At 43.9% G+C, this 26571-nt stretch overlaps 1 protein-coding gene across 2 annotated transcripts in view; it reads left to right on the top strand.

Annotated features, from left to right (window-relative positions):
• The window catches only part of CSMD2 (CUB and Sushi multiple domains 2), a 477324-nt gene that overhangs the window by 221771 nt on the left and 228982 nt on the right, over positions 1-26571 (top strand). For both annotated transcript variants that reach the window (XM_028738980.2, XM_028738982.2), the window contains exons 6-7: positions 17913-18025; positions 20810-20887. In XM_028738980.2, the coding sequence (XP_028594813.2) occupies positions 17913-18025; positions 20810-20887 (191 nt within the window). The remainder of the gene's footprint in view (positions 1-17912; positions 18026-20809; positions 20888-26571) is intronic.

Raw genomic sequence — 26571 nt, 5'->3', positions numbered from 1 at the left:
TAATAATAATAATAATTATTTATATCCCACCCATCTGGCTGGGTTTCCCCAGCCACGCTGGGTGGCTCCCAATCAAATATTAAAATACAATAATTCATCAAATATTAAAAGCTTCCCTAAACAGGGCTGCCTTCAGATGTCTTCTAAAAGTCTGGTAGTTGTTTTTCTCTTTGACATCTGGTGGGAGAGCATTCCACAGGGCAGGCGCCACTACTGAGAAGGCCCTCTGTCTGGTTCTGTGTAACCTCACTTCTCGCAATGAGGGAACCTCCAGAAGGCCCTCGGTGCTGGACCTCAGTGTCCAGGCTGAACGATGGGGGTGGAGATGCTCCTTCAGGTATACAGGACACCAATGCTCTTTTGTTTTATTTTATCATATCTTGCCATAGCTCTGTTCATATGGTGTACACATACGGAAGCATGGGAATTAAGATCAACATTTTTGTTTGATCCACCATGCATTCCACATAATGGTAATTACCATGGTATTTCCCCCTCCAAAATATGTAGATATATTTGTTAAACCACAACAATATTTGTGCTGTATTCATGTTCTTTGCCTGGGTTGATGCTGCGGAATGCTTCCCCCCCTAGTATCTTCTCTCTTCTCTTTTTCTTTTTCCTTCTCTTATATTTTAAAAACTTTATAAAAATTCTATGGGGGAAAAAATAGCATTGAGTGAGTAAAACTTTTTAATGGCTGCCCCCTGCACTGTGAGTTGTTCTTTACTCCCTTAGTTCATCCTCTGCATACTCAGGAGTGGGAATAGGTTCACTATGTGAGCTGGAAATCCCCTGAGAGGTGAGGTGGTAGACAGACTAATATTTCTGGATAGCACAAGTGGTAGCACTCTGATAACTGCTGGGATAAGCATGGCTAAAGATAGCAAATAGGGTGGACACTCCTGAGCAACCTCAACACCTCAATTAAGTTGTCATCTCAAATGGACAGATCCCTTCAGAGATTAAAGGGGTGACACTCTGATCCACGGTGTCTGTTTCCTAGCACAAACTGTCTTCAGTTACCTTCCCGTAGAGCAAGAAATTGGTGCCTGACCTATCATGTTGACAAGCCCAAATGAGCTGTTTGTGGCAGTGATGTCATTTGAGGTTGTTATTACTTCGTTCAGCCTACAGATTTGCTTGGTTCAAAATTGTCAGATGAATTGGGCCCCAGATATTTGTTGGACAATTTTCTCCTGCCTCAATCCACCTGCCCACTGAGATGGTCTTCTGAAACTTATTTTTCCTGGGTGCCCCCACCTTCTGAGGTGTGGTAGGGGGTGACCCGGGAGGCAGCCTTTGCTGTGGTGGCTCCTTGTCTTTGGACTGCCCTCCCTAAGGAGGCCTGCCTAGATACTTCATTACCTGGCAAAACGTGCTGGGCAAAACTTCCCCATGCCCCAAGCTTTTAAAAATTGCTAATTTAAGCCTTTTAAATCTTAGATCAGCTTCATTTTACCACAGCTGTTGCTGTTCTAGTTTGTTGCTTTAAAAATTCTGTGTTACTTTGTATGTATTGCTGTTTATATATTTGTTACTTCTTGCTACTTTTTTAGCCTCCTTGGGAACATAAACGTGTGACATATAAATCTATATGTAAGTAAGCAAAGCTGAATTGAGTTTTGTGGACCCTCCCTCTAAAAAAAGTTATGTGTGCTCTGCATTTCGTGCATACATGCAAGCTCTTTGATTTTAATCCCTCACTCCTGATGAAACTCTGACTGACTGCAGTTGTGCAGGGTTTGGAAGGAGAAACATTGAGTTTCCAAAGGCCTCTCACCATGGCTGGGTGTTGTGGTTGTGACCATAGAGCTGGTGAAGCCAACTACAGTTCCCAGGGTGCAATGCAGCATTGTGCATGTGCACAGCCCCATCAACATTTATGCACTCACACTTTGGAACTCCCTGCGCATTGACACCAAGCAGGCGCCTTCAATGAACTCTTTCCACAGGCTGCAAAAATATTTTTGTCTAGGCAAGTGGCTTGCTACAAGCCTATCCAGACAGGTGGAATATTGACCTAGGTTTTCATGTACTACTAATTTTAATCGTTGTTTGAATGTTTTAAATAGTTTTGTTGTTTTTTTAACTGTGGTGGGGTTTTGTTTTAACCTGATAATTTTATTGCTTTATTTTTCTTGTAAATTGCTATGAGATTTTATTACAACCCAGCAGTATATAAATCTTGTGAAATACGTGCATACATAAATCCATATAGTCAGCTCAAGGAGAAGCTCAGAACCCCCGTTCTGATTGCTTGTTTTAAGCCAATTCTGATTGAAGTGCTGGGAACTTTACCCAGTGTTAATGTGCAAGTGTTTCAGTAATCAATTTCATTTTTTTTTTCTACCAATAAAGTCAGGTTCTGATGAGCTGAATGAGTTGGGCATATACTAAACATAGTTGCACACATTTGTTTTCTCTCTCCATTAATCACTGAGATCCCACCCCACCCACTGCTCAAGCTTCTGTGGGATGACAGAAAATGTCCACCCACACTAAAGGAAATTTGGCAAAAATTTAATGATTGCAGCATATTAGTCACAGTGTGAAAGACACATAATGTTCAATAATCTCTCTTTTCTAGCTTCCTGCCTTTGGCAAAATGGGGACTTACATGAAGTAAATCAGGGACACAGCTTATTGCAAAAGACCTGCTGGAATGTGGAAATAAGCAAACCAGCCCCCCCCCCTACAGGCAAATATCCAATAGGTTTAGAAGGGAATTTCAAAACAGGCAGTTCTAGAAATGTATTCCGAAGCGAGCCCTCTGAGGAGATGAATGTAAAAGATGATGAAGTTGGATGTTATAACTATAAAAGCATGTGTGAATATACCGGAAAGGAAGGGAGGAGGCTTATTCTTAGTAGTAACCGAAGGTAGAACAAGAAGCCAATTTTATAGCTGTCGGGACGATTATTAGACAATAGAGTAAGCTGCCAAAGGGCCAGCTTGAATCACCATCACCAGAAACATGCAGAGGCTTAAACATAGGGGAAAAATGAGAATAACTTCCCATTCTTTCTGATCTGGTGTGAGCAGGAAGGCCATGTGTACAAATAGTCAGCTATTAGATTAGCTTGAGGAGATGGCTAGTAGAAAACACAGCTGTGGCATTTTGGGTGAGGGAAGGAGTGGATCTTCTTGGCTATTCCTGAAATGTTTCTCCTTCTTACACCAGGACAAGGGAACTTTTTTCAGCCCGAGGGTTGCATTCCTGCAAGAGCAGTCTTCCAGGGATTGCATGCCAGTGGTGGGCAGGGTCATAGATAGGCAAGAAGTGACCAGAATGTCAGTCTTGCTTTTGTACAGCATATTACATGCAGAAGGAACTAAAAAAAATGCTTAAGTGACCCCCCCCCCCAAAAAAAGAAAAAATCTCCCAGAAGCATTCCTGTTAGCAGTAATAGGTCAGGAAACACACACAAAAAAATTTTAAAACTTATTTCTGTATGCAACAGAAGCTGCAAGAATACAATATGCAGAAATGTGGAAAGAGAAGTCTAGTCCAACAAAAGATCAATGGCTGCATAAACTAATAGGATATGTCAAACTAGGAAGTATGACAGCCAAAATAAGAAATATAGATGGAAAGACAGTAATAAGTGAGTGGGAACAACTTGAAGGGTATCTAAAATGAAGCGGTATTGAGATAAATCTACAAGCAGGGTTGACCCTATGAACAGTAGTAGATAAAACAAATGATTATGAATGGAAGGAGAAAACAATAGACAATAATGGGAGATGTGGCAAGCCATCAGAATGTAGAATAGGATGTCAAGGAAAGATAGGTTGGGAAGTGTGTGTGTGTGTGTGTGTGTGTGTGTGTGTGTGTGTGTGTGTATGTGTATATATATACACATACATGCATATATACATATACACATACACATGATAGGATGAAAAACAAAAGTACGTATAATGTATATGGAAAATGTAACAACAACAAAAACAGATTACTGTACATGCAAAAGTCAGAGATTTCTACAAACACACATACCCTCAGGCAAGCAAGGGGCAACATCACAGTTCAAGGATACATTCCAGCCAGGCAAAATCCCCCCAGGAGGGTGCAAAGCTGGGCTAGTGACCTAGGAAGAGTTGTTAGAGCCAGACAGAGAAGTCTGGGGCTTCCCAATACAGTTTGGCACCTTCATTTTATGTCAGTTGATGGATCCTGAGACTACTAAGACCTCATTTGAAAAGTGTAGCGGTTTATGTGGTAAATGTTCAGACATGGAATGGGGTCTGTACAGGGAGTTTCCTAGGGCAGGGCTCTTGATGAGCTATTTCCACCCATGTCATCCCTACTCCCATTTCACTACCATCATCCCTTCCAATAAAACAAAACACTTTTCCCCCCTGCAACTGGAATGCAGTTCATTAAGGAAATATCTGTATGGCTAAAGTACATTATTTATATAGCAGTTTGCTTTATGCTGCAAAAAATGTAGGCTTGTTGAATTCCAGACTTTGGTTACAATTTATTTATTTTTAATGCACCTACCTTGCATGCAGAAAGGTTTGGTCCCTGGTTTGATCCTCCACATCTCCAGATGGGGCTGGGAAAGGCCCCTTCATAAAATCCCAGAGAGCCACCGCAACCCATCACTGTAGTAGACAACTAGATAAACAAGTGATCTGACTAGTTGGAAAACCCAAATTGCCATTTGTTCCAATTCACCGTTAAAGAACGGTTTTTCCTGGGGCAAGAATCCACAGGCCTGTATCTAGAAAGTTCAGGGAGGGAGAAGGTAAGTGTGGATGAGCCCTTAGGATAAGGCAGCTTCCTGTGTTACATCCTCAGCTAGTAATAAAGGATACACAAAGTTAATTTACATTGAATCAGACAATTGGTCTGTCTGGCCCTGAATTATCTACTTACCAGCAGTCTGGTAGCCCAGAAACCAGGAGATTCCAGAAACTGAACCCACGTTCTTGTGAATGCAAACATATGCAAACCATATGCTGCTACCCTCCCTCCTGGATCATGGGAACATGCAAAAAAGGATGTGTTTTCTGGTATGGTGCTAGAAAATGCCAATGCAGAACATACCTTAGGCTCATTCAGGCATTTGCCTGGATATATAAATGTAAAGGGACCCCTGATCATTAGGTCCAGTCGTGACTGACCCTGGGGTTGCAGCACTCATCTCACTTTATTGGACAAGGGAGCCGGCGTACAACTTCCGGGTCATGTGGCCAGCATGACTAAGCCACTTCTGGCGAACCAGAACAGTGCACGGAAACACCTTTTACCCTCCTGCCAGATAAACCTTACCTGTTTATCTCCTTGCACTTTGGTGTGCTTTCGAACTGCTAGGTTGGCAGGAGCAGGGACCGAGCAATGGGAGCTCACCCCATCACGGGGATTCGAACCGCCGACCTTCTGATCGGCAAGTCCTAGGCTCTGTGGTTTAACCCACAGTGCCACCCGTGTCCCTTTGCCTGGATATAGGTGTGCTCAAATAGAATATGGGAACAAGGGTGCACATGCAAGCCCCGCCCACAGTGTCCTTGTTCACATCACCCCATCCCTAACCCCCCCATCTTGCATGGGGCATCTCTTGAATGCCAGCATGAGGAGGGTCAGGGAGTGGAACAGGGCAGGGGTGCACATGAGGATGTTGGGGGCAGGGCAGGCATCCCTATCCCTTCCCACACTGTGAGTGTTCATGAACACACCTCTTGAACTAAGTGTAGACTAGCTTTGTTCCACTGTTGTTGTTTAAAGAGGCAGCTGGTGTTTGCAGATGCTTGCCACATCGAGAAATTCAAATTGCATCTTTTCTTCTTTAAATTAAAAAAGCATGAATTAAGAATATCACTGTAAATCTTTTGCAATGAAAAAGAAATTGATTGGTTTCTTTGTTTTTTGCTTTGTTTTGTTTTTGGCCAGCCAGTTTAATGCGAGAGTGGATGGTAATTAAAGCTGACAGCCCCGGCTGATTCTCCTTGTTCTGTGCAAGCCTTTGCATCTTTTATGGGAACTAACTCCCCCAAAGTGGTCGAGATAATGATAAACACTATCTCAGGTCACCTCTAGTAAGAAAGGGCCTTTGTTCCAAAAGATGCCTTTTAAGAACAAGGTGCTGCTGACTTAGAAGACTTTTGATTTGCAGGTACTGGGGGAATTGCTCTGCTGGGTGCTTGCTTGTTCAGTAAAGATACAGGGGTCATCCTCTTGAATTGGTTTCCTTGCAGAAAAATAAACCCCTGAAGTTCCGACCACATCTCCTTTCAGACAACTAGAAGTTCTACCTTCATGAGTTAGGTGGCTTCATGTCTCATCAGTAAATTACCTATTTCTACCTTCAGTTCCGGGACGCGGGTGGCACTGTAGGTTAAACCAGTGGGTTTAACTGTGGGTTAAGCCAGTGTGGTGTAGTGGTTAAGAGCGGTAGACTTGTAATCTGGTGAACCGGGTTCGCGTCTCCGCTCCTCCACATGGAACTGCTGAGTGACCTTGGACTAGTCACACTTCTAGTCACACTTCTGAAGTCTCTCAGCTTCACTCACCACACAGAGTGTTTGTTGTGGGAGAGGAAGGGAAAGGAGAATGTTAGCCGCTTTGAGACTCCTTCGAGTAGTGATAAAGCGGGATATCAAATCCAAACTCTTCTTAAACCACAGAGCCTAGGGCTTGCCGATCAGAAGGTCAGCGGTTCGAAGCCCCGCGATGGAGTGAGCTCCCATTGCTCGGTCCCTGCTGCTGCCAAACTAGCAGTTCGAAAGCACGTCAAAGTGCAAGTAGATAAATAGGTACCGCTCCGGCAGGAAGGTAAACGGTGTTTCTGTGCGCTGCTCTGTTTTGCCAGAAGCGGCTTAGTCATGCTGGCCACATGACCCGGAAGCTGTACGCCGGCTCCCTCGGCCAATAAAGCGAGATGAGCACCGCAACCCTAGAGTCGGCCACGACTGGACCTAATAGTCAGGGGTCCCTTTACCTTTACCTTTACCTTCAGTTCCATCATGCAACTATTGTTGCATCCCCTCCAAGTGATGAGAGACTCCAGGGGTACCAGCATGTATGTGGTTTTCTTGAGGATGAGGGTTTGTTTTCTTGAGGATGAAGATTGACAGAGACTGTGGTGTCTTTTGGATATATGCTTTTATTTACACATATATGCAACCTGAGCATAGGTTGGAGGGACTCTCAGTATTAACACCCCAACAGATCTTGCTTCCCCATTAGGGGTCTAGTGAACTCAAAACCGCAGGTCTTGGGTCTAGCTCCGAGTAGATATGTTTCTGTGTCTCCCCAGTTTGCAGCAGCAGCCTAGTTCACCCACCCACACCCCTTGGCCTGTTGTTCTCCAGCCTAGGATGATGTACTATCAAGCCAGGTGAGGTGGGCTAATGCTCACCCATTCGTTTCTATGGAAACAGAGCTCACTTTTTAAGATGCAGGTGATGGGTGCTTAACACCCCCCCCAAAAAAAAAACCTGTATTGCTATAAATGCTATGAATGTCCAAATCTGCAGAACAGGCTTGAAAATGCCTAGGATTGGTGGGAAGGAGGGAATTACACCTCAAATATTGTCATGAATGGTGACTTCCAATAGGAAATTCAGTTTAACACAGCCTTCCCCAGTCTGGTGTCCTCCAGATGTTTTGGAAGACGACTGCCATCAGCCTCGGCCAGCACATGCTGCAAAAATTCCTGCAGCAAAAACCATAAAAAAAGACTTATGGCACCTTAAATACTAATAAATTCATTATGGTATGGGGAAAAAAATCTTGTGGACTCAGCCCCACTTTGTCAGATGCATGAATGCAAAAGCTTAGTTGGCAGATTATAATGTACAGTATAATGGAGAAAATTGTAAGGTGGGAGTTGAATGGCAATGAGATGCCAGAATTACAGTCAGTGATAATTAGATTTCAAGCGTATGCTAAATGGGCACACCTTTAATTTCTCATAGTAGAAGACTGGTTTTGAATGCTTAACTACTACACAACATACCCTCTCTTGCACTGAATTTGTGCAACTTATTTATGAAACTGGTTATGGGATGTATTGATTATGTAACACAGTGATAGCTCATGTACACTTGTAAGATTTGTTAAATGGCCAAGGTGTAATGTGGAGCACAATTAAGCTACCATTGTTAAGGGGCAAAGCATAAGGAGCAAATGCCCCACTATATACACTGAAACATTTGCGGGGGGTGGAGTGGTCATTGCCTGTGCAAATGGCTTGAATGGTTTCTGGACTGCAACCTGAAACCATAATCCCTGAAGCAGTGACAGGCCCCCCTCATGCCCTTCAACCACTGGAACTCTGGCTTCATCAATTCCTGTTTGGAAACAAGATGGATCTATTTGGAGAAGTGCTCTTGCTCTTTACTCCTGTGGCTTTTAATCTTGAAGAACAACTTGACCTAATTACTTGTTTTCCTTGCAGAAGTCCAGCCCTGGCGGGAATTTTCTCATCCTGCTGGTAAAATAAAATGGGAGGTTGGGTGGGGGCTTTGCCCGTGTGCTTTATTAAAGAGAATCGCCTAAAATAACGTGCTTTTAAATTAAGGGCCATCTCTTCACCTCTTCAGATAATTAGACTGGAAGTTCGAAGGGAAAGGTTAAGGGGCAAAAAAAAAAAAGTGAATACAGTAATAAATAATGATGTAGAGTTTGTGAAACACTGTCTCTTCTGCTTACTGAAAGATCGGCACCCTCTCTTTCCCTCTCTCGTCTGTAGATGAATTGCTTAATAGTGTGGTTTTCATATTTAATAAGCTTTGCAGCCATCAGGTGGGATAGTCATTGCAGGCATTCCTCACCAAGACAAGTTTGTTCTTAGAAACATGAAATGTGTTCCCCTTTCCCCAGTTTTGTTCGTTACGATTGTTGTAGAACTACTTCAGATGTATGCTATACTGTGCATACATCTCAAATGTAATGTATAACTGATAAAATAAAAACTCCCCCAAAGAAAGAACCATTGAGTCTAATGTAATATCTATTTTTCTTTTTTCTTTTAAGAAAAAAGGGGGAAGTCTGCATTATTATTATTTGCTGTTATTTTACCCCTGTCACCTGCCTCTCAGCTGTGACCCACTTCTTCTCCCTTCCCTTTTTTATCCTCAGGAGAACTCTGTGAGGTAACTTAGGTTGAGAGACTGGCCCAAGGCCACCCAGTGTGCCTTATGGCCAAGTAAGGATTTGAACCCAGGTCTCTCTCTGACATTAGATCCAAGCTTAGATTGCTACATCACACTGAGGTGCATGTTTGTTCATGCCCCTCTATCCAATACCTAGAAATGTGTGTTATCTCTGAAGCCCTGCTTAAACATAAGGACCAGGAACTTGAAGCTGACATGAAAAGATCTTGTGTTGCTCCCTTTTGTTTCAGTTGGTCTTATGCAAGGTATTGTGAATTGTTTCATTCATCCTTGGAACGACACCATATTGTAAAATCACTGTTCTGCTTGACTGAGTGCTGGCAATAATCTACCATCCCATGCCTTGAGAAGTGGTGTGAACCTGGAGCAGAGGGAGCAACTGCCAGGCAGGCAGCTTGGGAATGAAAAGTGAAGGCCTCGTGGCTTCTTGCAGCAAGGAGTTGCTCAGAGTGAGGGAGCTCACCAGAACCTCGGAGCTTTATATTAGGCTGTTATGAACCTGGAGGTGGATCCTTTGTCTTCAGGGGACAGGGGTGAGGACTCTGAAGCAGAAGGGGAAAGGCAGTCGAGGTTAGCTCCAGGTGTGCTTTCACCAGGTGAGCCTGTAGTGCCCGCACTCTTCTGGCTTGAAGCTGAGGTGTTGCTGTCGTCACACTCAGAGGGCTCTGCCACTGAACTCACCCCATAACTCTTCCCTGATCTAGCAGATTAGAAGACTGATTGAGTGAGTGGTGGCACCTTCCATGGGCAGCCAGGCTAGTGATTGGGATGCAGGTGCTGCTGCTGCTCAAGTCTCTTACAGCACAGCTGGAACCTTGTCTGGACTTGCATCCAGGCTGAGCCTGGCCTTGTACCAGGCCTCACCTGAGATCAGCACTCTGCTCACAACAGATTGGCTCCCTCGGGTCACCTGATCCCCAGGACCAGGACAATTGCTCCAGGGTGACCCTCTTGAGATTCCTATCTCCAAGCAGTGTTCCTAGTGGGGAATTGGTTGGGAATTATTGCTGGGCTTCTCATTGGAATCCCATTGTGCACACAAGACTTTGTTTTTTGTTTTCTTGTTTCTGATGGCTTTATTGTTGGAAGCAATTCAGTACATGAAAGCAAACAAACTCACATCTACAAAAGTGAGGCTAAAGAGACTGGGACCTCAGCCAATGGTCAACAGAAATATCTTGAAGTCTCTTTAAATTGTTGGAGCATCATGAATTGGCCACTGAATTAGAGCTGCACTGAAAATTACTCTTTTTTTTTCATCCATCTAATGGATGGAGATAAAAGAAGACCCTCCTGAGGGACGGTGAAGGGGTGTGTGTGTGTGTATTTCTCTATTGTGTAGGAAAGGGTTAGAGCTTTTGTTGCTTAAACTTATGAAGCAGCCAAGTGCTTTCCAGTCCCCTCCCCTCCCCATCCTATTTAAGATAAAAGCCCCATATTGTGCATAACAGCAGAAAGCTAAATTCACAGCTTCCTGCTTGCATCACTTCTTGGAACACCTTTGGAGCCATGTAACATCATGTCTCCTTGTGTTACTTGAAGGCATCCTGGGAAATGTTACTGACAGGAAGCAGTGCAAGGCTGAATAATTGCCTCCTGAACATTTAGGAGCCTACCCCCAATGTTTGCATGGAGAGAATATTTTTGAGACCCTGGGGCTGAGGATTTTGGGCCAGCATTACACGGAACATATCTGGGTAGCAAATAGAGATATGGTTGAAGTTTCCTCCTTTCTCTCAGGTTATTCCTCTTCCGGTGGAACATCACACCCTTGTTTTGGGAGTGGAGGTAAGATGCATTGGCCTTATTTGGAAACAAGAACCATCTAAGTACATCTTCAACTTCCTAAAGATTGCAATATACTAATTGGATATCCTCATGGGTTTGGATGACTAGCCGCCTATTAAGATTAAAGTAAAAAATCAATAATCATTACTCACTAGTGGAAGTTCAATAGCCATTCTAAATTAAGGCCTCTCTGGGGGTGCAGGGTTAGAGAGAGAGAAATAAGCTGTTTAGATCATCCTTCCCCAACCTGGTACTTGCCAGCTATTGTGGGCAACAAACCCTGAGTTCAGGAGTTGTGGTCCAAAACATCTGGAAGGTACCAGGTTAGGGCAAGTAAGCACATAGCTCAAGGCAAAACACAAGGACCAAGTGCATTTAAGCCACTAAGCCACTGAGTTATAAGTTTGCTGAGGAAGCGATTTGGCCAATGAACAACTAACAAGCCTAGAAATTGCCTGGAATTTTGATGAAATATTTTTGATTGGCATGTGTGGAGATTTTAGCACGAACCACAAAGATTTGAGACTAATATTTAAACCCATGCCAGGTGTTTACAGAGCTAAAGCATACCATATATATAATTGTAGCAGTTAAATGTAAAAGACCTCCTGCTAAGTCCAGTCAAAGGCAGCTTTGGGGTGTGGCACTCATCTTGCTTCAGGCCCAGGGAGCCAGGGTTTATCCACAGACAGCTTTCCAGGTCATGTGGCCAGCATGACTAAACCGCTTCTGTGGGTAATGATCAAAGTAACTAATTCTATAAAGTCTGTATATATCACAGGAGCCAACTCCTAGGAGCCGTGGGGGCTTTGGGCCCCATAATAAAATATGGCATTGCCATTAAATGGCATTGCCATTTGAATAGTATGTGTGCACCATGTCATGTGTTAGATTACTTGGGCCCCCGCAATATTTCATTCAAGTTGGCACCCCTGGTATATATTAATACTTCGTCTTGTAAAGTAGACCCAGATCTTTTCAGTCTGCCCGGAGCTTGGCAGGGTTAAGTGGGGTGATAAGATGTCATCATATTGGGTGTCAAGCTTCCTTGTTATCTTTGATTGACAGTGATTGGGAGATGCACAGACTGATGACATGTCACCATTTATAGTATTAATAGGGCACATTAGCGGAGCATTTAACCCATCATAGGATGATTATATGGCTTCCATTTTTATGCTTTATAAATAACATTAATGAACTGCATAAGACCCAGATAACGTATGCCCCTATGAGACAATGCTACCTAAGAATAGGCGACTCTTACTTCCATTTGCAAGATGTATTTTATTTTGACGTCTGCAAAAGTGTACTAAACCTTCTGTTCATCTTATTCCAATTGCAATATGTGCTCCACACATCCATTTTTATTTGTTACTTTAAGCTTGTTTTGTCAGTATATTGTTATTTCTGGAAACTCGACAAACCCATCTTTTTAAAAATATACTGGTCACATTGTGAGGAAGTGAAGGCAAAGGGCCATGGAGTGGTGGTTTCTCCATGTGTTTTACAGTGCCCAGTTCCTTCCTGAGGGTGGGAGCACTTGCCTCCTGTTGCACTGGAAACTTCTATTATGTTAAGCAGCAAGAGAGACTTTTCTCCCCTAAAGTACGCCCTTGAGCTAAGCAGCTACTTGAGTTCTGTGTGTCTTTACCTATAATTAAATAGCCCATTATGTTAGGCATTAAAGCTTCATCACCATTCCTTTTAGCCCTATGGAGATCACAGTCTTCTGTTGTAAAAATTAACAGTTATCAATCAATGGACTCATTTAAGATATGTATCTCATAGTGATCTTCTTGCTCATTGTATTCAAGTCGTGTCCTCCATTGCCTCTTTCTCCATGCAGCAATTGATTCTTTCTTAGCTGTGGCTGAGATGGCCATTAGGGCTCTATGCTGCACGCAGCCTCTCTAAACTGGAATCTGTAGAATTACAACTGGGTTGAACATACTTGAAAGAAAGGATGGCTGTTCAATCAGCTGCTGAGCAAACTATTCAGGAAGGAGAAGCTTCTGGTAGGACTTCAGCTGCCTTGGGAGGCCTGCATAAGGATGTGTGAATTCCCAAGAAATTTCCCTTCTCTCATCTAACTACTCTAACTTCCCTTGAAATTCCTCAGGGGTTCCCCACCAAGTGGACACAAACCTATGGGGAATAAACCAGGACACAAATTTCAGATAGGTGTGGGTACATGCAACAAAACACACACACACACACGAGGCATTAAAGCAGATTGAGCAACTAGATCAAGACGTGAGAAGTTATGCAATTTCTAGTCACACAACAAAGTTTTCAGGCATCAATTCCCGACATGCATAGTTTTCAGCACAGATCAATAGCAGACAGCCACTGCCACAAACATTCCTTTGCATCACGTATTAATTTATCCCCCTGGGGCTTTGCATTGGGTTCTGAGATCAGCACAGATGCATCATCTGCCAGAGATTGCCTTCTAAGCAATTAGTCTAATTAAAAGGCAAAGTGTTTCTTTTACTAGTTTTATATCACCCCTACCCAAGCCAGAAGCACCCCCCCACACACACACACACACAATAGTTCTAGATTTATTTTGGGTCTTGGGATGTAATGATTTAAAGGCTCTTTGTGTCATTCTTAAGGGAGGATTAGTGAAGTCTTGCATTGTGACAGAAAGGTGGCATTACCCTGTTTGAACATATGAATCTGCCTTCAGCAGAATCAGACCATTAGTCCGTCTCAACCAATACCTGCTTAGCTCAGATAATCTACACCATGGTAGATTTTATTTTCATGAATGAGCTGTACTTTGGGTTCCTCTTTCCATTCTCCATTCGTGAGGAGAGGAGAGTAAAAATACCCATTTGCACTTCCCACTAAACTAATTTCAATTTACATATGCAGGTGGGTTTATGAGTTTTAAATGCAAACTGTGGTTTATGAGTTTTAAATGTGAGGAAAGGGCAAACCGTGGGTACCAAACAGACCCAGGAAAAAGGTGGCAATGTGTTCCTGCCAGGGGTAGAAGAAAGGGGGTGAGGTGGGGGCGGGCTGCCCCAGGTGTCACCACCAAGGGAGGTGACAAAATGCCAGGCGGCAATCACCGTGGAGCCTGCAGTGCGCCCGAGCCATGCATCTTTCCTGGGAGTGACATAGTGACTTGGGTACCCGCAGACTCTGCGCTGCCCCAAACTGTCCACCTGCCACCTCCCCCTTAGCTGTAGGGTGGCTGAGTGGGAGGAGGCAGGCAGACTCCTCAGAGGCCCCGCAGAGCATCTGCCCTGGCTGGCCCCACCCCATGGTGGCTGGCCCCGCCCCCACAGGCATCTGGCTCCAGCCCCAGGCGCAGGGCACACATGCCGCCCCAGTCACCCAATCAGCTTGCTCTGCTGCTGGTTCCTGCATACTGGGGAATGTCTGCAACATGCAGGGAATTACTGAGGACCTCCCCACCCCACCCCAATCTTTCACCTACCACTCACTTGTGGTGAGAGGGGGTTGGAAGGCTGTTTGTGTGGCATGCAAAGTGGCAGGAAAGTGCAGGTGTCATTTCTCAGTACTCTACTTATGTTATTTCGTTAGCCCAGAGGTGGGGAATCTTTTTCAGCCCAGGGGTTCATTCCCCTCTAGGTATCCTTCTTCATGCCATTGTTGGGCAGGGTCAGAGCAAGAAATGCACATTTTGCCTTTGAACAATAGGCTCGTCTATATGCACACCTATCATTGTATCCTCCATCCAGTCAATTAAGAGGCATTGTCAGAATCCAAGGAAACATTCCAGCTTGGCAAAAACACTCAAGGAGGGTGCAGAGCAAGACCGTTGAGAAGCAGGATTTGGAGAAAGGGTGTGTTGTGGGAGAGTCCTAAGCACCAGTTAGAGTTGCTTAGAGCAGTGTTTCCCAACCGGTGTTCCGCGGCACACTAGTGTGCCACGAGACGATGCCTGGTGTGCCGTGGGAGGGAGGCGGGCGAGTCGGGCGGCGAGAGGCGGGGCGGCGGCGGCGAGGATCCGCGTCGAGCCGGGGGCGGCTCCGCGGTGGTGGTGCCGAGGTTTCTCTCTCCATTCTCCCCTCACACACACAGGAAATAACACAGGATCAGCTGACAGGACCCGGCCAATGGGGCGGCGGCGGGGCAGCGCGCGCAAAAGGGAGGAGCGTGAGACAGCGGACGAGGAGGAGGCCGGCATGTCCGGGCAGCAGCAGCAACAACAGCAGCAGCAACTCCCGGCGACGGCTCCTCAAGCCCCGGGCAACCCTACTCCCTCACTGGCCTCGGCCGCCCTCCTGCTCCACCCGCCGCCGCCTCCCCCGCCGCCGCCGGCCACCTCGGCCCCGCCGCCGCCCCCTCCTCCGCCCGCTATCGCCGCCACCACCACAACAGCCGCCGCCGCCTCAGCTGGGCCCATGCCTGCCAGGAGCGGCGGCGGCAGCAGCAGCGCCCCCGCGCCCTTCCCTCCCGGCGTGACGCTGCGCGCTGACGTCACGGGGCTGTAATGGTGATGTGCCTCGAGATTTTTTTCATCAAACAAGTGTGCCTTTGCCCAAAAAAGGTTGGGAAACACTGGCTTAGAGGACTGCATTTGTCCCCTGGGCCTGAGGTTCTTCACATCTGGCATTAGCTCTATCCACACATTAGCTCAGCCTTTCTCTTGGGTTGGGTCTGCAGATGTTGCAGAACAACAACTCCCATCATCCATAGGCAGCAGGGCAGCAGTCAGGGGTGATGGGAGTGGTAGTCCAACAACATATGGGAACCCAAGGTTGAGGAAGGCTGCATTAGCCACACGAAGGGTGGGAGAATAAGGGATCCTCGCCCCAAAGTTAAACCTACACAGCTGGTACCACCCATCTGACCATACATTCAGCAAAGGTATGGAGTGTGAGTTAGCTGGACTGGGGTAGACTCATCCACTCAGTTAGGAAACCTGAATTATTAGAGCTCCGGGTCACCTATGCAAGGTTCTGAACCTCTAAACACATGGGTATGGTGAGGTGGGTGGGGTAGGGGCAGTGCCAGGATGCATGGTACAACTTCCCATCCATATGTTACTTCTTCATGCAGAGGGTTAACTGCTGAATTGGTCTATTATCTCAGACGCATCCTCAGTAGATTATTCTGGTGATTGTACTTGGTTGCATATTGATTTGGTGATTTGTTCTTGCAATGAGAGCTGAAAACCACAGTCTCTTCAAGGGCAGAATATGTGGGGTTTCTTGTCATTGCCTTCTTCTTTTTTACGCTGTTCTTGAAACACGGAATTGGTCTTAGAATGCCAATAGCATATAACTAATGTGACACTGTCTCTAATAAAATGTCTGAAATGGACTTTGGTTAAAAGTAATTGGATTCTGTAATAGCTCTTATCGCATTAATGTTGTTTGCACTGTTCTGGTTAAGGCCATTAATTTTGCTCTCATATACCCCAATTTTCAAGGGTGCTTGTGACTATTAGGTAAACATTTGTTTCCGACAGAATCCTTGATGGCTTGGCCAAGAGTTCCCTCATTATTATTAATTCCCTATTCCCCTCCAAGAAAAAAAATATTCATTGCAATTCTTTTCTCTCTCCTTTTGTTAAAAAAGTGAAAATATAGTATTGAATAAGTGAGTAGAGAGTTGTGTGGTTTTCTGTTTAATTGGATCATCAATAGGATGCTGTATGGAAATACCAGTGCCATTTTAGTGCTCCCAAAGTGAGCCATGGATAATGTCTCTGTGTGTTTTTTCATGGCCTATCTCAATATGTTTTTGTTTCTTTTTCTTGTTTACTTCAGCCACATTCACACAATATAGTTTGAGCACTACAATGCCACCTTGACAAGAGATTGCTTCCCACAAAGAATTTTGGGGTCCATGATTTAATGGTGAATGCCTTTCCACAGGGAACTCTGGGAATTGCAGCTCTGTGAGGGGAATAGGGGGTCTTCTAACAACTCTCAGCACCCTTAACGAACTACAACTCCCAGAGTTCTTTGATATGAATATATGGTGTGAATGTGGTCTTAGTCAAGAGGAACCATAATTGCTCTAAGAGCAGTGATACCATTGAGCAGTATTTTCCTGCATTCAGAACTGGATTCAGGCTCTGCCTCTGCTAAACATATAAACAACTTTATTTATTTATTTTAAAAAATGTATGGACTCCTGACCAGTAGATGGAACTGTTCCCTGCATGTTGATATCATGATGATTTCAAATTTACAATGCAACCTTCCTCCCCAAAGGAGTCAAGGACAGCTCCTGATAATAAAATGCCATAGAAACAATTTAATACATCACAACAACATGATACATATATTAGTTAAAACCAGGTATGTATAAATGATGAGGTGTGAGGAGGAAGGTCGGTGGGGTATATTTCCTTTTACTGATTTCTATATGTTTTGGAAAGTGCTTTGTCTGTCTGTTCTCTCTGCATTTGGACCCCTCTTGAGAAGGTTCCCAAGATGGAGGAGCTGTCTTTCATCCATGTTTGGATGCCACTGGATGCCATTTTGAATCAGGATGGCAGTCAAAATCATTCCAAACAGCACTGACCAGAATAGCTCTGAAGGTGTTGTCAACCAATTAGGTGTGACAGTTCCCGAGATTGAATCTGTATGAAAGGATACATCCGCATGCTATATTGAATCAAGATGGCAGAACTTTTTTGTTTTAGGAATTCTTGAGCAATGCTGACTCATTCTATTACCGTAGTATATTTTGTCCCTCTCCCTTAAAATTCTCTGAAATGGGTTGAAAAGCTGTGGAAGGGTAGCATTTTCACTTGTTACAGAGATTCAGCTCCTGGTGATACTCTATGATGTATTGATTTCAACTTCCTTGCCTTCATTGGGGTGGAGAGAGACCATCTGAAGGCAAATCCACTGACTATGGGTGTGGGTGGTATTTGAAAGACACTGTTACAACAGGAACTTCCTCTACATCTTCAAAGAATACTTTTAAAATATATATAGTAATAATCCACACAATTTTGACCTTTGCTGTCTTTGTTTTGTCTTCGTTTTTTGCAGGTTTACGGGAACAAACCTTCCTGCCCCTGTAATCAGCAGCAAAAACTGGCTTCGCATGCACTTTATGTCAGACGGCAACCACAGGCAGAAGGGCTTCAGTGCTCAGTACCAAGGTATTGGCAGTCTCCTGATTTATTCTGCCCAGTCCCCTGCTCCTCCTGAATGACCAATGAACAGTGGGGATTCCTAAAACCAACTTGAGAACTGGAGTATGCATTATTTGCAGCAGTTTTCAGTTTCTCTTGTTCATTTTTTCATCCTATTTAAATACACTTTTAATCAAAATGCAGATATCTAAACATAGTGCTTTTTTTTTTAGTTTTTGCTGATTTTTTGAGCTGAGAACTTTGTCAGAATATTCTGGAAACGTGCAAGCTGGCAGGTAGCCAAATCTAATCCATAAATTAGTCTGGGAGGGGAGGATTAAGTCAGCTCTTATTGATATTCACCAATATTGGAATCCCTCAAGCACCTAGTGGGCCTTTGCTTGCTCATAACCACCTCAGTGGGCTGCATTCCAAAGCAAATCCTGCGGCATTCCTTGGGTTTATCCATTTCTGTCCCCACCCTGCTGATCAACTCCTTGGAATGTGTTTGAAACAGGAGACAAAATTATAGCTTAACACAGAACTGCAAATATGGTATTGAAATATTCTTTTCCATACTGCCATGGCTAGCAGTGGGAACTGCTGTCCACAAATGGGGCAAGGCTGGTGACTCTTGCACAGCCTGCAGACCTCAAATTTGTCTGGCATTTGCCAGGAAGGAAAGTCATGCCAATGTGACCATAGCTCAGTGACGGAGCTGCCTCTTTGCATGCAGATGGTCCAAAGTTCAACTCCTGGCATCTCCAGTTAAAAGTATCAGCTGGCAGATGATGTAGATCCTTTGCCAGAGACACTGAAGGGTGGCTGTGAGTCAAAACAGACAATACTGGGCTTGATTGACAAATAGCGTGAAACAGCTTCCCATGTTCTTCACATCAGAACTTTTTGGGGAAGGTGGATTGTGTCTACAACTCAGCAGTGTAGATTTTCTGGCCCACAGGACTACTTTGGCCTTCCAGGGTCTTAATTTCATTCAGGAGACCATTTCCCCCAAATCATACCCATCTTGCTCTATAGCTGCAACTGTGTTAAATATGCAGCCTCCTACTGAAATCAGGGTTTGTGGGGACTGCAGATTTCAAATTACTCAGGCAAAGGAAAGCACTTCACCTGTGATGAAGTCAGGTGATTGGCAGGTGGGTGCCCCTGTTCACTTGTCAAAATGACCTGCAGGTTTTGTGGGAGGTCAGAATCCAGAGCACCAGCAGGATCCAGTCTCAGACCTCTACCATGGTGTGTGTGAGATGCATGGTGCTTTCAGAATAAGGTGTCATATGTGTTAATTCAGACTGGGTTCTCCTCCCCTCCCACCACTGTGTTCTGCGGTTAAGAAACTCAGGTTGTGATCTTTATGAATCATCTTTCAGATTTAATACCTGAAGCTGTTTAGTCATAATTTTCAGTTGCCCTGATGCTGATTTTTAAAAAAAGAAAAAAGAAAAGAAAAGGGAAATCAAAGTCATGATTGCTGCTTTGCTTATTAAAAATACACCTGCCTGAATCATACCTTTTTTTTCCCTTTTTTGCAAAAATAGTCAAGTAAAGATTAATGTTATAATTTCCTCTCTGATTAAGGAAAATGTCAGGGGCTTCTAATCCAGTAAGCTTGGTTTAAAAAAAAAAACAAAAAAAAAACACCTTAGACATAATAGTCTGAGTGTTTGCATGTTGAGTGCTTTAAAAGATAAATTTCCAAGAAGTCATTGCTCATATGGAAGAGACACTAGGGGGTTCCGAACCAATTTCTTGTGTTACTTTTTAGAGACAGGTTTATGTTTAGACAGATGACAGAAAATGCTTGCAAAGGACAGAGAAAGCTAAATTAAACCTTACTATTTCCCTTACCCTTTCCTTTATATTTGTAAGGCTATAGCTGTGGGTGGAAGGTGTATCTTAACCTTTTCCCATCCCTCTATTTGTCTACTCAAAACACCACATCCATCTGCTTTCCTCCCAGCAAGAGACAGTGGATGGAATTCTCAGTTCCCAGAGTTCCTTAACAATCGTTCAGGGTCTTCTAACTACTTTTGAGTACCCTTAACAAACTACAGTTCTCACAATTCTTTGGGGGAAACCATGACTGTGAAATCATAGGTCTTTAAACATAGCAGATGGGACCTAACATTGGTTGCATCTCTTTATATTTGAAATACCCTGTATATTCTTCAGTGGTGCATTAACCCTAAATAGTTTACTTGATGCCTTTTTGTTACTCTGGGAGAAACTCCTTCCTGGTATTTTTTGAAGATGCTGGCAAGGCGTGCACTAAATATGTACAGTCCAATGAAGAGTCTATTGCCTGCTGTTTCATGGGGATCTTTGAGAGGGTGAGAGACAGGTGAGGCTCAGGAACTGAATGGCAAAGAAGGAAATAGGGGGTAATTCTGCTGATGTGGGTCATTCATCCTGTTGTGATCTGGCGCTTCTGGAGAAAATTATTCCACCTGAACTTAGAGCAATTTACATGGAAAAGTCTGCAAGAATAGCAGTCTTGTGTTACCTTAAAGGCAGAGGCATTCTGTTATAAGCTTTAAAAGATAAAGTCCATTTTATCAGGTGCATATAGTGTAATCCTCAGGGGTGAGGAACTGAAGAAGGCTGTAAACATTGTGGGTGAAATTCCTTTGGGAGATTGAATTGTTCTTCCACCAATTCCTTAGCATTGCTCCCCCCTCCCCAATGTCTGATTTGCATCTATTGCAAATGGACTGGTCTGTAGAAAAGTCTGTTTTCTTGGCAGGCTGCAGTCCATTTTTTGCTGATCTCTCTTCCCTTTTGTTACCTCTCTAGTCAAAAAACAAATGGAGATGAAGTCCCGGGGAGTGAAATTGATGCCGAGTAAGGACACAAACCAGAAGACATCTGTGTGTAAGTTTCACCCACCGTTGCACATTCAGTGAGAACTAGCGCCTTAAGCATTCCATGACTCTACAGCAATCTCCAGAACGTTGCCACTCTTTCTCCCAAGTTTTAATGCTTGTTACCCCCACCTCCTACCCTGCATTATCGCCTCACCTCCTTCTTCTGGTGCTCTGTTTGCAAGCACCTACTAACTGTCAAGATGCGGCCTGGATGGGTGGGAAGGGGAAAGCCATATGTGTGCAATCTATAGTGTTAGTAATCCTGTGGAGGGCTTTGGGAGACTCGGATATCTCTGCTTTTTGTCACATACTCTATAGAGTCATCACGATGCAAACACATTTTTTGACAACCAGATGTATTTGTCTAGCATGAATGTAAGAGGACTTGGATCAGCGGTGAGGAAGCAAGCAACAAAAAAAGCTGCAGTAACTCCACTGATAATCTGAAATGAGATCTTTCCTCTCTCCCATTCCTGGTCATTGAATTTCACTGTGCCTAACTTAAAGAAAAAGACAAAAGGAGAAAATAGTAATATTCACCACACTTATTCCGGATGTGCTTTTAAGTTTTTCACTAACTTTGCCTTTCTTTAAACAAAGAACTTGCTAGAATAGATAGTTTGTTTTGTCCTGGGATTGTTCCTTTACTGAAGTTAGCAGACTCCTTTGGGTATTTTGTGTGTGTGTGATCTTTTGTTTGTACATGTGATCCCTTACACACACAAAAAGCATTAGATGCACTCCTTTGATAGGTATGTGATTTCGAAGTGGAGCAATCCTTGGCTGTGGATTCTTTCTATAGATTTGCATTGGAATGGAAACTGAGCTGGGATTTTGCAGTTGGATGTCAAAGGTGGATTTAGAAGAGTGTGATCAGTTTGCCTGCATTGGGCATTGAGCCAAGAGGGCACCACAGGGGGCGCTGCAACAATGATGAACAATGGAAGATGAGCGAGCCTGGAGGCAGCCAAATGTTGGCATTACACAGAGCATCACTGAAATTTTAAAGCACAAAGTCTACCCCTGCTGGATGTGGATAGAAACAGTGCAAGGGTGGGCATCTGGTGGTGTGAGTGGCTGTGCAGGAAAGGTTTGTGTCATTCCTAGACAGTGCAGAAGTGTCTCTAGGCTTACCTTTAACGTAGGATCAGAACTAAAAACTCACTTGGTTCCTTGGGTCAATATACTAAACACTGACATCTTTCAAGACGGTATGGGGAAAGGTTACTTGTGCTATTTGTGTGGTTTTGTAGCGTTATGGGATGCAGACTGCTTTAAAGTAATTCCATTTGGGCATTTGTATCAGAGAGAGAGACAGCAGGAAAAAACCAGAGTGGTTTTGAATTGCTCTTTCAAATGGCATTCTACTCTTCTGCTCATTTCTGGCATCCGAGCTGTGATTGCATAAACTGGCTGTAGTTTGGCTAGTGGATGAAAAGCAGGATGTAGAGTTAAAGGAACATTCTCAAGGTGAAGGGGTAATAATACCCGATTCAGATGGTGACATAAAATTTGATTTTGATCTAGTCCAACTTATTTGGTTGGGAATATTGCTATTAACTACTCAGCCCCACCTGTGCTCTGCTATGTGTTATCTATTTCACATGGTTGTCTGTGTGGATAGTGGGACTCTTAAGAGATTGATGAGCAAGGAGAGACGGCAGCTGAGAGATAAGCTATAGTTGTGACGGATTGTGTGTGTTTAACATGGCAGAGTAAGTCACAGTGCCTGTTTCTTCAACACATATTCATCTGAAGCAGCACAGTAGTTTATATTGGGGCATATTCCGTTTCCCTCTGCTTTGGCAATACAAAGCAAAAATAAATAATAATTTGTGTTCTTAATCGTGTTGTAAGACACTGGTTGGGCATCCTGCAACCAAGTGAGTCTTAAATCAGATATTTAGTTCAGTGACACACCATGTTCTCAACATGGCATGGGTCTTTCTAAAAATGTAGGAAGTTTAAGAATAAAAATATAATATGCTTGATCTTCTCAGCCCTAATTATATCAGGAGCCAAAATGTCAAACTATTTCTTCCCAAATAGATGTGAAGGTGATTGTCCATTACTTCAATATAGTTTTTGCAATGGCTGCTAATGCAAGGTGCAATCAGATCTTGGCTTTCTGGGTCCTCTACTCACTAGCAGCAATGATTCCTGCAGACATATTTCTAGCCGCAAGAGAGTTTGTTTCACATGTCCACATAGGCAGTTCCTACATCTGTCTCCTTAGAAGGATCACATCTTGGCTACAAGCAGCTGTCTATCCTGACTCCCAGCTTAAGAAGAACAAGAACTCAAAGAATGATTCTTTCCAAAGGCTTTAATATTGAGATTGGTGTGATACCTATGCAAATCTCTGGTCTATGGCTCAGCAGGCAATACACATAGTTAATCCAAGGCACACAGGTAATCTAAGCACTCAAAGCTTAGACTGTTGATCCGACACTGGCACACCCCTTGCTGTATTTTATAGAGAAATGGTGTGGGCTCAACATAATGCAGTGAGTGGTTCTGCTCCTTAGCAAGCAATCTAGCAAGAACCAGCCAGTAGACTAAGATTGTCTAGCACCTGGATGTGCCTCTCCAAGACATTTTGTTGAGTAAGATGGGGTCCACTTCCATGTACACTTCCATGTGCAGAAGCTGAATGAAGTGGCAATTGAACCTTTCTTCAGTGCTGATGATAGTACCCCAGGATAACGGGTTAGTTTAGTATATGTGTGGCATACACAACTCTGTCTACCTCACTACTAGCTGCTCCCCATTCCCCAGCATCTGCAGCCCAAGGTGGCTGCCTGACTCTGCCTAATAATAGGACCAGCTTTGAATGGATATGTACAGAGAGTAGTTTACATGTAAACCAAAGAATGGATTTGTTTAAATAGAACTGTGAAGTGGCATTTTAAAAATTTAGACATGAATTGTAAGTATACGGGAGGCGAAAAGGCCTCCTAGCGACCGAAAACCAGGCTTTGATCTTATGCTTCTCAAAAAGTGCCTTGCTACATGGTGAGCCATTTTTTTGCAATTTGAGAGAGTCGCTGGTGATTCGTATGTCTGCTGTTCAAGGGGACGGTGGTTAGCAATCCTTCTGAGCTCATCCTTCCAACCATGCTAAGAACCTGTGGGGAACTAAACTAAGTTTCAGTTCATACATAACAACAAATTGATTGTTGTTGCTAAAGGCATGAACCTCAGGCTCACATATACCCCCTTCCTCCTTCCTTCACATACAGGTGGAGGAAATGTAAAGCATTTCATCAAAGTTCATCCGAAAAAGGCATTTGCGATCTGAAAATAGAAAACTGTTCTATACAAAGCACAGCAAGTTAACAAACCAGAAAAGAAAACACTTTGATCCTGGTTTAATACTTTACTTGGTTAACTGAGTTTGTACAAACCACAGTTTCCTTGTTTGGATGCAACAGAAACTTCAGGTTGTTACAAACTGTGATGAGCAGCATTAAATCTTCTGCACATGTATGTAAGGTGAGAAGGAGGAGGAGCACACAACCCTAAAATACATTGTGTTGTCATGACATGAAACAATGATTTATTGGTACATCTGAATCAGTCTAAACCAGGGATGAGAAACCAGTTGCCCTCTGGATATTGTTAGACTACAATGTACAGTTATAGGTAATATGCAGCAAACTCCAGGACTTGAGCAAGCTTCCAAGGAAAGCAGATTGCAACCAACAGATTTCAGTGTTCACAACCGAGCTATTCTATACTCATGCAGGGCCTGATGGCTGCCAGAATTTCAAGGGCCATTTCAGGAAATTTAAAAGACAAGTTTTCTTGCTGTTGAATGGCCTCGGGTTGTTGGCCTTTGCCAGGGAGAATCTCTAGAAGAGAGAACAGAGGTGGGTGGAGCAATTCAAGTTTTGGAAAGACTTTCTCAGTCTGGTGGATTTAATGTCTATGGATCCTCCTAGTCAGGTGGTCCTGGCTCCATGTTAAGATGAACAATTCATGCAGTGTGTGTGTGTGTGTCAAGTTTGTAGTGCTCTTTGGACCCTGACAGTTGTGTTCCTACACTCTTGTTTGGTTGTGTACAAACTCCTGAGAAGGGTTAAGACCAATAGTCCTATCTTCTGACCTCCATACAGGCAGCCTTCCCCCCAGCACCCAGTTGTGTATGTGAAACCTTAGGATAGTTTATCATGGAATCAGTTGAGGCCCTTAACACAAATGTCCTCTGTTTGTTCACAGCCATGTCCTTTTGTGTTTTCTAAGTGTTTTGTTGTACATCTGCCAGACAATACAAAACAAAAACAACAGAGTCTTTGAGGAATAACAGGCCAAAGCTAAGCTTTTTTTAATGGGAGGGCCCATTTTCTTTTAACTAAAGATCCTGCTTCCCCAGACAATAAGAAACTCATTTATCTTCTAGCTGATATTACAAGACAACCCCTCATTGAATGGAAGCTTCCCCCACCCCCAAGGAAAAAACGGATCAATTATCCCTTTATTAATGCTGTGTACAGAGGGAGGGAGGATTGACGAGGGTTTGCCTGGCCTTTGAGTAGCTGAAGTAAATTATCACAGCAAACAATGAAACCATAATTGGATACATTTAACACAGAACTGTGAATTGGCAAATTGTATTTATTTATTTTGCAGAGGAGAGATTGGCTAGCTAGGATCTAGAAGGAGAAGACACCTCCAGCCACCCCATCTGCATGCACTTTGGATTGTCCTTCAGGCTGACACAGATGGTTGGTCCAAGAGGCAAGGACAAGATACACGTCAGTGTCTAGGCCAGTGTTTCCCAACCTTGTGCCTCCAGCTGTTTTTGGCCTACAATTCCCATCATCCCTTGCCACTGGTCTTGCTAGTCAGGGATGATGGGAGTTGTAGGCCAAAAACATCTGGAGGCACAAGGTTAGGAAACACTGGTCTAGGCAGGGTGGGGAACCCTTTTCCAGCCTGAAGGCTGCTTTCCCTTCTTTCTGAGGGTCATCCACTCCAATCCCCTGCAGTGCAGGAATCTTTCACCCAATGTGTGTCTTGAACCCACAACCCTGAGAACAAGGGTCTCATGCTCTACCGACTGAGCTATCCCAGCTCATAGTCTGACTTCTGAACCTAGGCTTCTGGCTTGTTTGCTCTCTATTTAGTTTATTTATTATTACAGTCATATCCCATCTTTTCTCCAAGGAGCTCAACTATGGTGTACACAGTTCTCTCCCCTCCATTTTATCCTCACAATGACCCTGTGAGGTAGGTTAGGCTGTGACTGGCCCAAGGTGACCCAGTGAACTTCATGGTCAGGTAGGGACTAGAACCCTAGTCTCCCAGGTCCTAGTCCAACACTCTTAACCACTAAACCACACTTGCTCCTAAACAAACCATGAGTGATAACCAAAGCTTGTTCTAGACTTATCACTCATGGTTTGTTTGAAGAAAACAAAGCATGGCTTGTTTCCTGACAGCATGGCAGCAGCAGTGGGAGCTGAGAAGGAGCAAAGCATCCACAATTTAGGAGCAAGGCACCAGCACACTCTGCATTCACATTATGCCATAGTTTATTTTAACTATGATTTAATGTGACATGCAAACAGAGCCATGGTGTCTTGACTGCCTTGATTTCCAACCATCCTTAAAACCACTTATTGGTTCCCAGGAACCAATGTGCTCTGTGACCGTGACTAGCATCCAGCATAGGAACTGGATCTGAGC

Source organism: Podarcis muralis, chromosome 7, assembly GCF_964188315.1.
Source record: "Podarcis muralis chromosome 7, rPodMur119.hap1.1, whole genome shotgun sequence".
In the NCBI taxonomy this organism is placed as follows: Eukaryota; Metazoa; Chordata; class Lepidosauria; order Squamata; family Lacertidae; genus Podarcis; species Podarcis muralis.
This window is presented reverse-complemented; position numbering and strand designations above follow the sequence as displayed.